The sequence below is a fragment of the Equus asinus genome, chromosome 1 (genome assembly GCF_041296235.1).
Source record: "Equus asinus isolate D_3611 breed Donkey chromosome 1, EquAss-T2T_v2, whole genome shotgun sequence".
Taxonomy (NCBI): Eukaryota; Metazoa; Chordata; class Mammalia; order Perissodactyla; family Equidae; genus Equus; species Equus asinus.
The window spans coordinates 184,462,645-184,480,470 of NC_091790.1; the positions used below are offsets into that span (position 1 = coordinate 184,462,645).

General features: G+C 40.6%; 1 protein-coding gene across 1 annotated transcript; it reads left to right on the top strand.

Moving 5' to 3' along the window:
* Nucleotides 1-277: 277 nt before the first annotated feature.
* On the top strand, nt 278-7,427 carry SSMEM1 (serine rich single-pass membrane protein 1). The gene is made up of 3 exons (XM_014854381.3): nt 278-460; nt 5,009-5,063; nt 6,931-7,427. The coding sequence occupies exons 1-3, from the start codon at nt 278-280 to the stop codon at nt 7,425-7,427; spliced, it is 735 nt and encodes a 244-aa protein (XP_014709867.3).
* Nucleotides 7,428-17,826: the final 10,399 nt, after the last annotated feature.

Here is a 17,826-nt window from a genome sequence, read left to right on the forward strand (position 1 = left end):
ATACAGTATATACAAGTTTCACAAAAAAAGATTAAAGCAAAATGCACTATGGCATTAATCTGTTAAGGTATGGAGGAAATACTGTAAACTTTCATAGAAGTAATTTAGATAAAACGTCCAAAAACTTAGACAGCCAGCGTTTGTCAGTTCCTGTCGCAGTTACTAACGTGTATGTCATAATAGGTTGCCAAGGAAGTTGTCACACACATCAGGTGAAGTTCTTCCCAGTCACCTTCATCCCCTTGAGCATGTTTTATTTTCGAAACAAGAAGCCATCATGGGAGACCTTTTTTCCTTATTTTGGGAGGTGGATCCTCCCCCCATGCCTTTAAGCTTTACCATTCCAAATCAAGATTATGAGTGCCGGAGGGATGACTCTTGCGGGACGATAGGGAGCTTCCTGCTTTGGTATTTTGTCATTATATTGGTCCTGGTGTTCTTCTCTCGGGCTTCTGTCTGGGTAGGATATCCTTTTTCATTTTAAGTAATATATTTACTGTAGACTAGGGGATGTTCCATAAAATAAATTCACTTTACTTTGATGAAATGACTTTTTAAAAGTTTGTTTTCTAGTTTTAAAAATAATGCAATCTCATTCTGGAGAGTCCAAGAATATAGAAAAGGATGAGGAAGAAAATTTAAACTACTGTAATCTTAGTTCCTAGAGATAACCACTGTTAACATTTTGGAATATATTCTTATAGGTTTTTCTTTTTCTCTCTCCATCTCTCCATCTATCTTTAATCTTACATGGTTGGCATTATAGTGTATAAATTTTCATATTCTGCTTTTTTTAAAACTTAATATTATATTTTAACACTTCCTCAAATTATATTGACAAAGCAACACACTTATTGACTGTCTAGTTTTGTCTTGTGGTTGCACCATAACAAATCTGCAATTTTGAGACATTTAGGTTGTTTGCAGTTTGTCCATATGCTATGTAATACTGGAATAAATTTCCCTACTGGTTAATGACCTCCAAGTTCCTTTTGTAATTCTTTTTTTTCCCCAAAGAATTTTTTTTTTTAAGATTTTTAATTTTTCCTTTTTCTCCCCAAAGCTCCCCGGTACATCATTGCACATTTTTTAGTTGTGGGTCCTTCAAGTTGTGGCATGTGGGATGCCACCTCAGCATGGCTTGATGAGCAGTGCCATGTCCGCACCCAGGATCCGAACCGGCGAAACCCTGGGCCACCGAAGCGGAGCTCGCGAACTTAACCACTCGGCCACGAGGCCTGCCCCATGTAATTCTAATCAAGATACAGAAGTTGTCGTATTTATAGGATACATGTCGTAGGATTTGGGGGGTTTTAGATTGAAGCAATACACTCTCTGTATAGAAAAAGATGTGGAACTAAGCTAAACTAAACAGAACTAAAGTCCTCGTTCTAGACCACCTACTAGCAGAAGAAAATGCCATCCTCTTAGGAAAGGAGATAGCCCACTTTATCAGCACTGTGATGCTCCAACATGTTATGAGTAACTGAGCTCTTATAAATCGCTGACATGGAATCCTTGCTGGCCATTAATACCAGGCTGATTATTAATCAAACCACCATCATTTAGCATTACAGCCAGAGTGCTGGGCTGGCAGTGGTCAGCTGGACTGACTGCTATATCAGCTCTAGATGGAGAGGAGGAGGTTTGTTATGTCTATGCCAGCTGGATTCCATTATAATAATCAAAGACTCTTCTCTCACCACCTCCTCCTCCTTAAGAAGAAGTTTCATCTAAAGTCTAAACGCTTCTTAAGGTAGACACTTTGCCAAAAGGAAATTTAGAATAATGATAGCTTATACATGTCTTAGATTCTCTAGCTGAGTATATTGAATTTGTCTGGCCTGGCAAGAAAAGCTACTTTAGAAAATTAACAAAAAATTGAAATTGATTCCTGGCAATTTCATCATGAATACCTCTTAAGAGGTCTAAGCGATTCCTCTGCTCCCTTGCTTGCATCAGCTGTTTGGAGTCATAGAACCCTGAGCTTCAAGGACCTCAAGAGAGTGTATGGTCCAGCCTCCTATTTGTAGGCAAGTAAGATATCAGTCTCTCTCCTATTTTTTTATGGATAAGGCCCAAAGAAATTAAGTGACTTGTCCAATATCATATAAGTGGTTAGTGACAGAGGGGGGAATAGACCCAGGTTTCCTGCCATATCATTTGTTTGCTTCAAAGCATAGTTGAAATGTTGAATTAAATCTATTCACTGCTGATTAAAACCTTAATTATCTTAGAGGTTTCGTCTTTCACTTTGTACCCTTATAGAAGCTACAATCAGTTGAACTGCTTCTTCTGAAGGGTCACAGATTTGAAATCTGAGAACCATATGAGAGCTAGTCAAGGAAGATGGAAGTTTTCCTTCACTTTGAACTTCATTTTCTTTGCTAAACTATGAGCCTTTATTTACAAACCTTGAAGTAATGGTGAAAGCACGATGGAAATGTGGTGGTAATTATCCTCAAACATGAAGCACACTGGTTTCCTTTGGACTTGCCACTTTGGAAGATGCATTTACCCTTTTCCTTTCAGAGACTATATATACTATATTTAGTTTATGTATTTGTTTCGTGTTTATTCAGATTGCTTGTGCTGGAATTTTTCCAAATAAAACCAGTACTAGGTGGCACAGTGGTTAAGTTCCCACATTCCGCTTCGGTGGCCCAGGGTTTGCCGGTTTGGATCCCAGGTGCGGACATGGCACCGTTTGACAAGCCATGCTGTGGCAGTCATCTCACATATAAAGTAGAGGGGGATGGGCATGGATGTTAGCTCAGGGCCAGTCTTCCTCAGCAAAAAGAGGAGGATTGGTGGCAGATGTTAGCTCAGGGCTAATCTTCCTCAAAAATAAATAAATAAAATAAAATAAAATAAAAAAACCAGTCCGAGCTCCTCATTTTGCATATGTGGAGACTGAGCTGAGCAGGTGTTAAGTGGCTTGATAAAAATCTCACAATTAGTGGAATTTTGAAAGGCAGAGGCATAGCCCAGCCGCTGTGTTCCACCCTACCCTCTGGGGCAAGCACTGCTTTTTGCACTCACTGAGGCACACACAAAGGCAGTTAATAAGATGCTTTTTAAGCACAGTTCATATGATTCCACTTAGCTTGATGCAGAATCTTTCTTTTGATTTTGTGTTTATATTTTGATTTGACATCAAGTCAAATATGGAACCTTTTTCATGAAAATGGTATAAACCTAATAAGTGTTTTTAAACACTTTCCCCTCTCCATTACAAAAGTACCCATTATAAAAAATGTGGAAATTATAGGAAAGTAGAAAAAAATGAAATAAAAACTACTCCAAATCACATAGAAATAGCCAACTACTATTAACTTTTAGGTTTATAAACTTCTAATCTTTTAATAATCATCTCTATACATATTAAATTTAAAATAAGGTCCTCTAAAAACTTCTTTTAAAAAAGGTATCTTAAAAGAAGATTCTACTCAATGTTTTCAGAGAATGGTTGCAGTAACCCAAAAAGCAAACAGGTACCTTTTTGGAGAAACTTTCCTACCATTGTAGAGATCAGATATTAAGAAAGGAATGGGGGGGGCCAGCCGGTGGCATAGTGGTTAAGTTTGTGTGCTCTGCTTTGCTTGCCCAGAGTTCACCAGTTTGAACCCTGGGCATGGACCTACACACCACTCATCAAGCCAGGCTGTGGTGGCGTCCCACATAGAAGAACTAGAAGGACATACAACTAGGATATACAACTATGTACTGGGGCTTTGGGGAGAAGAAAGAAAAAGGAAGAAGATTGGCAATAGATGTTAGCTCAGGGCCAATCTTCCTTACCAAAAAAAAAGAGAAAGGAATGGGCCAAGGATCTTAGATTGCAGTTATGAATACCCAAGTATGGCAATTTTCAACTCAAAGGAAGTTTGATTTTCTACATAAATTCATTTTTCCCTAGTTGTAGAGAATTTGAAAAATTGGAAGGAAAAAAATCAATTTCACGACTCAAAGCCAACAATTGCTAACACTTGTGTACGTCTCTTAAAGTCTTTTTTGTTTTCACATTTTTAGCTAACTTGTGATAATACAGCATATATGAATTTGCATTGTGATTTTTATTATACTTAATATTATAACATATTTATTCCCTCTCTTATAACAATTTTTACAACTATATATTATATGATTGTACCATAATTTATTTAACCATTGCCTACTTTTGAATTTTGTATTTTATGTTATCCTAATTTCACTATGATGAATATTTCTGTACACATAGCTTTCTCTCTTTTGGGGATTATTTCCTGGTATTAGGTTCCCAATAGAAGAATTATTGTGCCAAAAGTGTTGTGTTGTGTTTCAAAACTTTTTGATACATTCTGAAAGAGTTGCTTTATCTTTGTGTCTTTTGGCAAAAACCCTTTCAGCATCAAAAAGTGGGACACGGATCTGAAAAGTGGGACAAATATATTTATGGAATAGTGGGGCAGAATATTTGAAATTGGAACCATTCAAAGAAATCTGTTCCTTCTGGTTGCCATATTCACAGATAGTATATCATGATTGCATTTTAGAGGAAAGTTTCTGAAGGATTTGGGAGATATTATGTCTATGAATTCAGGTAAAGATCTTAAAGAATTATCAATAACGTGACCTGACAAAATGTCTTTTAAAAAGTAATTAAAAGTAATCCTAGTACTATCAAATCTGTTTTTAAACGATATTTAAATGATTATTACTCTATATTGTGAGTACAGGAAAACTTTATAACCTATAGCTCCTTATTAGTATTATTTTCTTGCAAGTCTTTTTTCCATTTTGCTTGCTTTAAAACATTTTGGTAGATTCTGCTATCAGAGCCTGGTCTTCCTAATGGACAGCTGAAGTAGGATCACCATAATGGGAGCTCATTGAGTATTTATTGAACTGCATTGGATATTTAAAATTCAACTTTGTCAAAGGGCCTAGGGCAATAGAGTTTCTTAACGAGTAAATATGAGTGAAAAATAACTGAGATCATTAGTTCTAATCTATATTTCTGAAACAGATGTCTGAGAAGAAAAAGGATGAAGACAGTGGGACAAACATTTCAATAAGTAAAGGTGAGAGCCAGCGCATTTTCGATATTGGACTATGTTAAGATAAATATGTATTGAGCATGGAAAGCAGACTACTGAGGTGGACACCAAGAGTCTTTTAGGGCCTCCACAGACATCTGGTGGCCCATTGGATTAACTCCTTGCTTTAGTGCAGGAGACAGCTTAGCTGCTTTAGCAGAGACACTAGAGGCCAAAAATTACTGATAGGTAAGCTCAAGTTTTCTTTTCATTCTTCAGCATTCTCGCTTTACACAGCTTGCCTTTCACACATCTTGTTGGTGTTACTACAGGATTATGAGCTGTATATCACATCTTTTTCAATGACCTATAAGCAGTGGTGTGCTGGTAAATGTTTAACAACTGGCTCTCCAAAAATATGTGTGTATGTGCATATACATGTTTTTTTGAAAAAATGTTACTGATATAAAGGATGTATACCTTGCAATTTACAAATAATAAACTAGATAATACTCTTTCTGGTAAATTCCATATAGACTGCTGATTCTTACAAAGTACTTTCCTTGATTTTTGCCAGACCTTTGCATCCTTAGTCAACCTGTAGCAGCAACTGATGAACAAGTGTGGTTCCAAGATGAGTGTTACTTTCTTTTAAGTTAAGGAGTAATTGAAAGTAAAACAGGAAGATGTGTGTTGGAACTTAACTTGGTTGTAAGTGATATGAGTGACTTCTTTGCTGAATTGGATAATAGTTTTAGAATTGTCTGGAAGAATATTTCCTCATTTTTGGGTGCTATTCACAATATAGTGGCTACAGACATGAAACTTTTAAATGCAATCTATGTTAGTAACATGTTCTCCATCACTTTTTTCAGCCTAGACAATCAGAAAAAACATAAACCAAGCCCTGATTTTTAGTGTTTGTTGATTTTTATCCCACCAAAACTATTTCAAGTGACCAACATGATATCACTGAATATGGAGTTGAGAAGAGATGCACATTGTTACATAGTATTTCCAATATCTAGATACCACAGACATAAATAGCTTTAAGAGCATACATCATAATGTAGTAAAATAACTAGGAAGTGATAGGTTTTGAGTGTTTATTACATTTATTTATAATAATTTGATTTAATCATGTTTGTATAATTTAATTTTTACTAATTGCTGTGTTTAACAACCATCTCGCAAAATTCTTGAAAGTTTAACAAACAGGTCCTGCAAGCTGGCTGCTATGAGCCGACTCCAGCACACCACTATATAAAGAAAAGATCCCCTTTGTTTCCTGCTACCCAAATCACATTCATATACACACTCGAACCTTTAAGGCTTCAAGGCAAAGGAAAAAAAGAGTCCTTTTCTGGAAAAGTTTAGAAAACTTTCCCTTGATCTTTTTTTTTTCTTTTAAAGATTGACACCTGAGCTAACAACTGTTGCCAATCTTCTTTTTTTTTTTCTGCTTATCTTCCCAAACCCCCCGTACATAGTTGTATATCTTAGTTGCAGGTCTTTCTAGTTGTGGGATGTAGGACGCTGCCTCAATGTGGCCTGACAAGCGGTGCCATGTCTGCGCACAGGATCTGAATTCTGGGCCGCTGCAGCAGAGCGTGCGAACTTAACCACTCAGCCACGGAGCCAGTCCCTCCCTTGATCTTATATCAGGGGTCCACAAAACTTCTAAAGTAACATGTCAAGCATCTGTTTGACCCTTTTGGTCTTTAGGAGGTTTGATATGGTACTGAAAAATGCAGTCAGCTGCCAACAATTGCGCAATGTGTGAGGAAAAGTGGTGGCTTGGCAAATGGCAACTGAAAGTGAGCCCTCGCATGCCATAGGCTTCCTTAGGTAATACGAAATTATATTAACCAACAATGTGCCTAACTTGTTGATTTGTTTCATTGGTTGTTAGCAAGCAAAGATACTTCCTATAAGCGGCAAAGCAAAGATGGTACCTGGGACTCTTTACAAATGATGAAAAAACCAAAGCAGAGCCAATTTGCTCCTGTAACTGAATCAGAAGTGGCTTTGGTCAACGCCTATCTTGAACAGAGACGAATCAGGCTTCATCCTCAGTTCAGCCAGATGACTCAGACCCAACATGACAGTGATACTACGGAGTGTGACAGTGAAGAATCTAACTCGGGAGCTTCCTCATGGAAGGAGAGTGAAAGTGAACACCACCCATCACCAGCCAGTATTAAGAAGAGAAAAATAGCTCAGAGGCAAAAGAATGTGGGAAGTTACCAGATCAAGGAAAGGCCCTGCCTCCACTGCAAAGCCTTGAGAACCAATGAATGGTTGACACGCCATTTCCTTCAAAACACCTCAGTAACAACCCCAATGAAGGGAGATATTCAAGAGGAAAATTCTTCACCTGACATTAACACAAAGTTCAGTAAATTTTGAGTTTTATCAAGTCCTTACCTTACTTGAAGCCAAATGAAAGAGATGAATGAAACAAGAAAAATCACTAGAATTCTAGGTGAGGAGGCTTTTATGATAAAGTCTCTCTACTACCAACAAAAACATACTTGGAACCCAAGAGGTAAATGTTCAGATAATACGTTGTCCAAAAACAGGCCAGTGAATTTGTTTATGGCACAACTGGAAGATCAAAGATCTGCATCCACTATGGTTTTTTATTCAAAAGAGCACAGGACATATTTTATGCCTTGAGTGTGTGTATTTTGTTTATGTCTGTAATACAAATAAGGAAGCTCTTTGAAAATATATTTATGTTCAGAAACCATTTACATTTATTCATATGTTTTGATTGTCTGACTGACTAAATGAATTAGGTGAAGTTGGTTGGAATAGAATTGGCCATATTCTCCAGGTCCATATTTTCAGGTGACTACCTGAGCTGTATTGCTGCACAGGCATCAGCTAGAGTCTAGTGAGGAAGAGGAGCTCAAGAGCCTGAAATAAGATCTGGTTCTAGAATAGACCAAGGAGCCGAGGCAGCATGACCCTGAGGGGCAGCTGCGTTGTGGTCGTTGTCCAAAGGGCATGGCAAATGTTAAAGAAAAAATTATTCTGACACCTGTTAAAATGGTAAAGAAGACTTTATTCAAGACTATTGTAATATGGGTTAAATCTATTGCAATAGGGAAGAGAAATAGAGCTCAACTCTGAATACTCAAGAACAAGTGGAGATTTATACCCAAGGAGCCGGGTGAGGGGGCCAGTGGATGGGAAATTACTAAGAGGAGACATCAAGGGTAGGGAGATTCCTGCTAAACTGACCTAACAGGATTCTTGCTAAAGGCAGACCAAGGATTTACAGGTCAAAGGTGGAGGATGAGGCACTTGATCAGATATCAAAGGTGATCAGATACCAAGGCTGGGGGACTCTCACTAAACCTATTTAGCAGGATTCTTGCTAAAACTGGGCTGGGCAGGCCAAAGACAGGACAGGCACCAAAGTCGAGATTTGGTCAAGAAGAGGGCTCAGAGGAGCCTGACTAAAGTTTGGTCAAAGAGAAAGTCTTTGCTGCAAGTTAGCCTCAATCTAGACATAGTTGGGGCTAGATTTTCCAGTTAAGTGGGGACCTTAGTAATGAGGAATTCAGGCAGGCCTAGGTACATGAGTGGACAGTCTGGAGATCATTCTCCAGATAAACGGCAAAATTCCAACTGGGATATAAAACAAAGCCCAGATCCCAGAAGAGAGAGCTGGCAAGGACAAAATAAGTAGCAGGGACTCTGGTCACTGGGCTAGAGTTCAAAGAAGGGCTTACGTCTTGAGGAAGGACTTAGGTACTACATATAATAAAGACTGAGCCTTCCATGGGGCTGGGAATGAGACCACAGATCTGTGATTTTGATCTCAGGAGTCACTCCTGATAATAGCAGTTTCCTTAACTGATTGCAAAGAGACTTAGGAGGCAATGTGGGATCCCCAACCATTGGAACGAAGCCACTAAAATCCAGGACATGGGGTAACATTTCTGAGCCTATTTGTGGCTCAGATTGCCTCAGGATTGGAAAGCGGTCTGTTCCTCAGGGTTGGAACAAGTGAAAAGCAGGACAACTTCAAGATTTAGCTCAAGCATCAACCTTTTCCATGAAGACTTCTTGACACTCCTTGACACTCTTTTACTTTGTTCCCTCAGGCAAACTCACTGTGCCCTCCCTGATGCTCCAGTGTACCTTGAAAAGTCCTCCATCCAGCACCCTTAACATGTTAGTGAATGTATTGGTTTGCACTTCTCTCTGTGACCTATATATTTATGCACTCAAAGGTAGAGTCCATTATTTGTCATCTTTGCATCTCTATGACCCAGCACAGTGCCAGACAACACGATAGATACATAATGCAGTGGAATCAATGTATAAAGGGATTCATGAAAGCAAAGGGGAGGAGCTGGGGAAAGCAGAGGCAGAGAAAGCAGGGCAGGGGCCTATATCTAAAACTTAGTGAATGAGTCTGATATTTCTAGCTTGATATCATCCAGATGCTTAAGTTATCTTGTTTATCTAAGTGGATGTCAAACAGAAACCCAAAAAACAAACAAACAAAAAACAAGCTCAAAATATGGTATTAAGTTGCAGAGGCAGGATTTAGACCCAAGTTGTCTGGCTTCAGAGTTTGGGCTCTTAATTGCTATGATCTTAGCCATTAGTCTCTGAAGATGAAACATCCTGATTTCAAGATAAGTTAATCACCACCCCCGACATGGCCATAAGTACTGTCCAAGTAGACGTGATCTCACCAGGAAAAGGGACAATGACTATTTTCCAGATATTAGAGTAAGGGCCCATGCCCCAAATGTTTTGCTTGTGGATCTAGAATATAAACCAGTGACACTATTATCCGAAGAGTGATTTACATCAAAGAAGGCTACTTTTCATGGTCTCATCCATGGGGCTAGAACAGATCAGAATTGGGAAGTGGGAGATAGCCGCCTATAGGAAGAAGGAACCAGGGGCTATAAATATGAGGGGATTAAACAGGGTAATCTCTAAGTATTTTGAACCCAAACAGAGCCAAACACAGCTGGGAGGATATCCACACCCAAGGAGAGAAACACACTGAATCTAAGGCAAGGACATGGTAGAATGAAGAGCAAAAGCATGGCCAGGCCCGTTGGAACTGCGTCAATGAGCTAGGTGCAGAACCAGTGAGGTGGGAGAGAGTTCATGAAACTGGGGCTGCAAACACTAGTCATGGCTGGATGTTGCTTTTTTTTTTTTTTAAAGATTGGCTCCTAAGGTAACATCTCTTGCCAATCTTCTTTTTTTTTTTCTCTCTCTCCTTCTTCTCCCCAAAGTCCCCTAGTACTTAGTTGCATATTCTAGTTGTAGGTACTTCTGGCTGTGCTGTGTGGGATGCTGCCTCAACATGGCTTGATGAGTGGTGCCATGTCTGTGCCCAGGATCTGAACCAGTGAAACCCTGGGCCACTGAAGCGGAGCTCACAAATTTAACCACTAGGCCACAAGGCCAGCCCCTAGATGTTGCTTTTGTGCAGAACCTGGTGTGAGCCATCAGGGTAAGGGTTCCTGAGCTTCATAACAGTACCCCCTTCAGTCTGTCCTTGCTAAATGGGATAAATTAGGTTTCCTCTGGTTTTTAGGGTAGAAGGTTGTAACCTGTGATGAATAGAAATGGCAAGCAGTAGGATATATTGGAGTATATGAGGAAGACATTTGGTGTAAACCCAATTTGGCCTGACTTTGTTTTTCCAAAAGGGCTTGATGCGGCCATTGAGCATGCATTGTATATCCGCTTTAAACATTTACTGTGGCAAGAACAAATGGCCTTAGGAAAAAGGTGCAACTTCCCCCCACATTGGCATTTCCTTAAGGATAGGCATCTTTCCTTAGGCTAGGAACTAATTGCTGTGCTCACCTTTGACCACCCAGCTCACTTGTGACCACCCAGCTTGAGACAACAGACCTGCTACCCTGCTGTGTCCTTCAATCGCTGTGCTGACAGAGCAGTCTCATGACTATTGTAAAAGGGACATTTCAATCATATGTGAAACATCCTCTTTGAGGGTATATAACCACTCTGTACACCCCACTTCTTTGGTGCCCTTTCTTCCTTCGGGAAGAAAGGCCCTGGGCCATGGTCCTCACATTTTAGCTCAGAATAAACTCACTCAAATTTTCATTTATAGATTGGTTACGGATTATTTTTGTCGACACCTGTTTGGGTGGCTTGCTTGAAGGGAGGCATGGAATTCTTGGGCTTACCTCCTATCTGTGGCCCATGCATGCAGCTAAATGATTAGAACTGATCTTGTGGCAATGTCCACCTATATCAAGCATCACAAATGTTGTCAGGAAATGGGATGCAGGGAACTATGGGATGCAGGGAAGGGTCCAAATGAGATGGATGTGGCAAAGAATGAGAATATATACATATGAGGTGTTTGGAGAAGGGTTGGGGAATGGGGGAGCTGGGAACTATGGCTACAGGGTAGACAGTCTCAAACTCTAAACCAGTAACTGCCTTCGAGGACTGGGTGGTGTGGTTTTAGTGGGAGAAGAGATGAACCAGTAGATTAAATCTAAACCAATAATAATAACAGCAACAATAATAATACTGATAATAGGTAACATTTAGAGAGTGCTTGCCATATGCCAGGTGATGTAGGCTCGGTGAGCCAAGAACTCGAAAGAAAGATTTCTTGGCCTCTCAAGGTCTGGCAGTTGTGCTCCTTTATTCAGAGAATAGCGTGGAGTAGCATGGGGACAGGACCCGTGGGCAGTAAAGAGCTGCAATGTGTTGAGGGTTAGGGCTAAATTTATAAGGCATGGGTACGTGACTTATTTTTACTAGATAAAGGAAAGATAATGTAAAAAGTCATTAGATGGTATCAGTGCAGGTGGGGTCTGGTAGCTGTGTGGTCGTATAACTTTAGATATGAATTGGGTCACACAGATCGGCATGTAGGCCAGGATGCCCTGGGCTTCTCTCCCTGGGGCAGCCCTGATCCACACCATAAAATCCATCGGGTCATGTAGATCAGCACGTAGGCCAGGACACCTTGGGCTTCTTTTTGGGGCAGGAGCAGGCTTGATCCTCATCACCAAGCACTGAAGTGAGCATTTTATAAGGATTATTTACCTTTCATAAGCCTGCAAAATAGGTATCTCCCTAATTTTATGGATGATGAAACTGAGGCTTAGGGAAATTCAATGACATACCCAAGGTCATACAGCTGATGAATGTGGGGGTGCTGGGTCTTGGTCTTGTCTGACCACAAAGATTCTGTTTTTACCATGATGATGTGATAATATATTATCCATGTTCTTAATGGAGAGCAATTAGATAAGAACTTGGGAGACCAAATAGCAAATACCAAACTGAGTCCAGAGAGACCAGAGAAGGACTATTAGTGGAAAATGGTGCCAAGAGTCAGAAACAGTGCAGAGATGGGAGCAGTTAAGTAAAGCTGGAGAGGGTTTGCACTATTGAGTGGAGAGGCCTAGTGGCATCCGCTTGCCCCATCTGCAGTGGTGAAGCCTGGCCAGCTCCCTGGTGAATCAGGCAGAAACTCCGGGGGGTCTTTTGAAGAAAAGGGGGTAAATGGAAACTTAGGGAAGAGTTGGTGAGAGTAGGAATGAACTTCCTGCTGAGCGTTGAGGAACAAGAGGCCGTAGTTACTAGAGCAGTGAGATTGATGGCCAAGGGTTTGAGAGCAGGAGAATGGGGAGAGGACACCATGAAGAAAATCAGATAGCATCTACAGCTCTTCTCCACTGCCACCCTTTCTCTCATGAAGGCATACTGTCTCCCTACAGATTCTAGAGTAGTGTTTTCAAAACAGCAACCCATTAACAGACTGTGGAATCAATTTAGTGGGTTGTGACTAGCATTTATTAAAAAATAAATAGAAAATAACAGAGTATCGCACATAATAAGGGTAAGTATTGTTTTTGTTTCGGTGTGTGTCTACTGGATTGCAATGTAAAATGTGTTTCTTACTATGGTAAGACAAAAAATAAAAGCCACTGCTCTGGAGTAGTTTTCTTTGTAGATTTTCTGAATTAGCTAGCTATTCCACTAAGTTAGTAAAGGGAGTTGTCACTCCACGCATTCCTGATTGTTATGAATGCTAGTAATTAGTAATTAGTAAATCCTTACCCACATTGTAAATCTGCACTGTCTAGATTAGCCAAAAGCTTGAATTGAATTATACTACTTTAAAAGAACTTTAGGTTTATTATTTTCAAATAGAGTAAGTGGAAGCAAGCTAACCAACTGTTGCCTGGTACACAGGGGTGGGTTTTGCCTTGGTGAATAGACAAGAGTAATTTGTAATTGACATTTCAAAGGGGCCTTAGAAACAGGCCAGCCTTTGTTTAAATCATGATTATCCTGTTTGTATGTAAAAGGATACTTCTAAAGCTTTTCAAAACAACTGGTTCTTTTAAGTAGATAATTATTCCCCTTCCAATCTTGTTTACACTATTCAGAACTTCAGTGAATTCTTTTTTTTCCATAGATAGTACAAAGGTTAACTTCAGCCAGCCCTTCCTCAAATTATCACAAATTCCCAATTAGTGAATTCTAAACAGGGTTTCCCTGTAACAATATACCAAAGACTTGTATGATGTGTTCTTTATTGCTTTGAATAATATCTGACAAGTTTCCAAGTACCAGGCCACCTGGATATTCTCTATCTGTCAGGAACATGTGCTCACAGAAGTGCATGGGAGGGTTAGGGAAACACAAGTCAGGCACCAACACGTAGGGGAGACAAAGGGAGAAAATGCTTTTTATTTTTTTAGTGTCACATATCAACTGAATATTAGATTATAGACACTTTTTGGTGTAAAGAAGAGCTGCACTTTAAATTTCACAAAGCTACAGATGAAAACAGAAAACTGAGCTTTGCTGTATGTAGACTGGAAGTTATTAGAGAGGTCTCAAGAAGTTGGCAGAGGAAAGATGTATCACGAAAAAAGTTATACTCGTTCTTTTTTGAACAACTCACTTTTCATTGCAGATTTCCACTCCATGCAAAAAAGGAAATGCATGAAATACTTTTTTAAAAAAACAAAAATGTTATAATCCTGGGCAATACTGTCTTCTAGTTCTCATCTTTTATCTTCTGAGCTTGGCCTCTTTCACAGGCAGTTCCTCAAGCTGCCTTATTGCAGGGGCCTGTTGTCTGTAACTGTCTTTATCAGGGCCCTCTCTCACTAGGAGTTGCATGTGTTCAAAATCTTGATTTAGCAGTGAGAGCATCAGGCAGGGAGCCAACTCTGCTACTAATTAGTATAACTCAAAAGTGGGAAGTGGAGAAATAAAAACCAGATCCCAGGGGAAGGGTCTGCAGCCAGGGTTCATAAGACTGACTGGCAGGTCAGAGAGTTGAGTCGGAGACAAAAGGGCTTGGAGAAATGCCGCTTCGGGCCAGAGTCTTTTTGTCTCTTTCCTCTGATTGCATCCCTACAGATGCAGAAAGGGTCTGTGGTAGCCTCCTTGGATTGTTTTCCTTCCATTCTAGCAGATCCCCATTCTGTTCCATTGTTCTCCTTCCTTTTCAAGACTCAGAGTTAGACCTCACTTGGTCTCAGCCAACCGTGCTGGTGCTGGTGCTCCTCCCCTGTCACTGAGTGGTTCATGCATGGGCCTGTGATCTAATTCTGGAAAGGGAAGTTTGCTGGTGGGCACATGCTGAGAAAAGTTTCTTCAGTTTTAAAAAAGACTGGCACAGGAAAGAAATGGTCCCTTTTTGTTTGGTGGATGATGTCAAATCTGAACATGATGACTGCAACGAGGACCACTATCTGTGTCCATAAGGGCATTAGTCTGAACATGTCAGAGTGAGACTATGCAAAAGACTAGGTTCTGAGCTGCGGAATTAACAAATTCTGGAACCATCCTACTTTGGGACTTGTCATTGGCCAAGAAAATTTCCCTTATTAAGCACTTTAAGTTGGCTTTCTGTTTTTTGCAGCCAATACAGGGTCTTAGTCATCTTCTTATCCTCTATACTTTTTAGAGCAGTTCCTTTTACCTAGAACGTGCTCTATAATGCCTCAGGTGTTAAACAAATATTGAATAAGATGCCTGTATGCCTTTGATGAGGTCTGTGGCTTTGCCTGTGTTGATGACGGTGAGAACTATTAATAGCTGAGAAAAGGTCTTTATAAATGTTATGGACGCTTTGGGTTGACTGCCTCATGCCTTTTCTTTTCCAGGAGCCTCTTCTCCCCCAGATTCTCATGAATGTTGGTACAGTGTGATCCTGCCTGCCCCCACCCTACCTCACCCCATCCAGGCATCGATTTCAGTAGGACTTTACTCCAATCGGAGCCTCTTCCTGAGAATTTGGAATTGAGACCAGGAAAGAGATTGGTCTCTCTAGGTGACTGGACTTAAATCAGGTTTTCAGGGTCCACATTTCCCTCTGTATAGACTGGGAACCAGAGAAAGCAAATTGTAACTGAAAGAAACAAATGAAACAAACAGAAAAGGACAGAGAAATGAGAAGGAAAGTCCTGCTGGTTTTCAAGTTCCTGGTTCCAGCTAATTCCTAAGGCCCATCTGTTTACCCACTCATAGGTGTCATGACACTTCACAGCAGATTCTTTTAATAAATTCCCCTTTTGCTTATGCTAGCTTAAGCGGGTTTCTATTACTGGAAACCAAAAGAATCCTTAAAACAGTGGTGTGCTGGTGTTGCCCGCAGCCACAAAGGGCAAGGAATGACAGGTACCACCAAGGCTACTTGGTTGTTTAAGCAATCACAGTTTATTGATAAAGGGAAAAAGAACGAGGAGCAGGGATAAAGGGGAACAACAAATCGGTCCTTACAACATCCACGCCACAATCAGCCAGGGAAGTCCCAATATTTTGTATGACGGGTGGGAGTGCCTATTGTCCGTGTCTGAGGCAAAGCGTCCTTTCCTCAGTGAGACTCCCAATTGTTCTGTGCCTGTGACTCCCTTTTATCCTAAGGTTTCTCTGGGTTCTGACTCAGGGTTTCAGACGTTTGGATACTTTAAGTTATTTCTTCTTGTTCCCACGGATGGGCTGCTTCTATCTTTTTTGTTCCCACGGATGGGATGTTTCTAAAGTCCGGTCAGGTGCCCGTCGGGGTGGTCAGCCCAGACAAGGAACATGACACAGGACATATTCTTTGTAACTTGTGCCTTAGAGTCAGGGCTGAAGTGGCCATCTTTGGCCCCAAGCCCAGACACATTCCTTCACGTAGGGCCCAGGCCCAGTGTCCTTGCAAGGCAAGGAGGTCAATGAACTCTGTACAGCTGGTATATGTTTAACAATCAGCTCTCATTTTTAAAAAGCCCTGATTTTGTAGCACTTGCTGGTTTCCATGATATAAATACTCCCAGAACTGCTCATTTCAAGCTACCAAAGTGACATCACTGAACACTGAGTTAGATAGAGGGCTCTGCTGAGCCATTCTGAGCAGCTCCAGCACACCACTGCCTAAAGAATACAACATGCAGCATGCTTCTCAAAAAATCCTTAAGTTACATAGGAGATCCAGGGATCTATTCTGATGGCTACTAAGTTGGGAATTCTGGTATTAAAATCTTTTTTTCTTTCTTTTTTTTGGTGAGGAAGATTGGCCCTGAGCTAACAACTGTGCCAGTCTTCCTCAATGAACCTTCTATGTGGGATGCCACCACAGCATGGCTTGATGAGTGATGTGTAGGTCCACACCCGGGATCCGAAACTGTGAATCCTGGGCCTCTGAAGCAGAGCACGCAAACTTAACCACTATGCCACTGGGTCAGCCCCTTAAAATCTTTTAATTAATTTCAAATGTGCAGAGTCTTGGGGCTTCGAAAGTACAGGAAGTAGGATTAAAGTTTTAAATAACATTGAAGAAAATTCTTTTTTCAGTACAATAACACATGTGTGTGTTGGGAATAGTAGGGAAGTAGGGGGCTTGGACTGAGGGAGGCAAAGAGGCTGGGAGTGTGACTGGGGAGGTGTGGAAGAAGGTGACCTGTGGGAGGGTCTAGGCCTTGAAAAAAGGAGAGTATCAACCTCTCCAGGTGAGCAGGGGCATTCTGGGGGTGAGAAGGCAAGGCTGCCTGGTACCCCAGGCCACCACACCAATAAAGGAGTAAATTAGGTCATTCGGCCATCTCCCGTAAAATCTTCTGACCTGCTTTGCTTTCGTCTGAAGTTCCTTTGAAGAGGGAAAAGCCTTTTATTACACAAAGATAAGAAGGTATAAAAGGCATCTGCAGGGTTGGAGAAATACTTTTATTGTGAATGAGGCCAAATAAACAATCGGTGAGAGTAAGTCTGGCATCAGAGCCTTACCTCCTTTGATGAGGAGAAACTGGGAGAGGTGGAGAAAGATACTATCAGGACTTTAAGAAGCCCTTCTGCCCTAGCCACCTTCTCTCACTGGATTCCTCTGCCTGAAACGCCAGTCACCAAATCTTCAAATGTTGAACCCCTCCACAATTGTAAGACCAATCTCAAAGCTCACCTCTCTGTAACATTTTCTGTGGCCCTCCCAGGAAAGCTGGGTTCTCACAGTGGAGACCCCTGTTGTAGCCTTGATCATATCTTATTGTAATGAAGCCAAATCCTGACTCTCATATGTTTGATGTTGAAATAATTGGAATTTTTGGACATTATGCATTGACACTCCTAAACTCTCAGAACTTGGATTTTTGTATGTGAGCTCATGAATGAACATTTCAAATGATGGCATTGTTTACTTTCAATGCATCAATAGCTTTGTACATCAGTGTTTGCACATCTATTTGAATATTTAGTCCTTGACATTTATACCTGATAATGTCGATGTTAGTGATAAGAAGAGTAGATTTTATGAATTTAGTTCAGTTGAGAC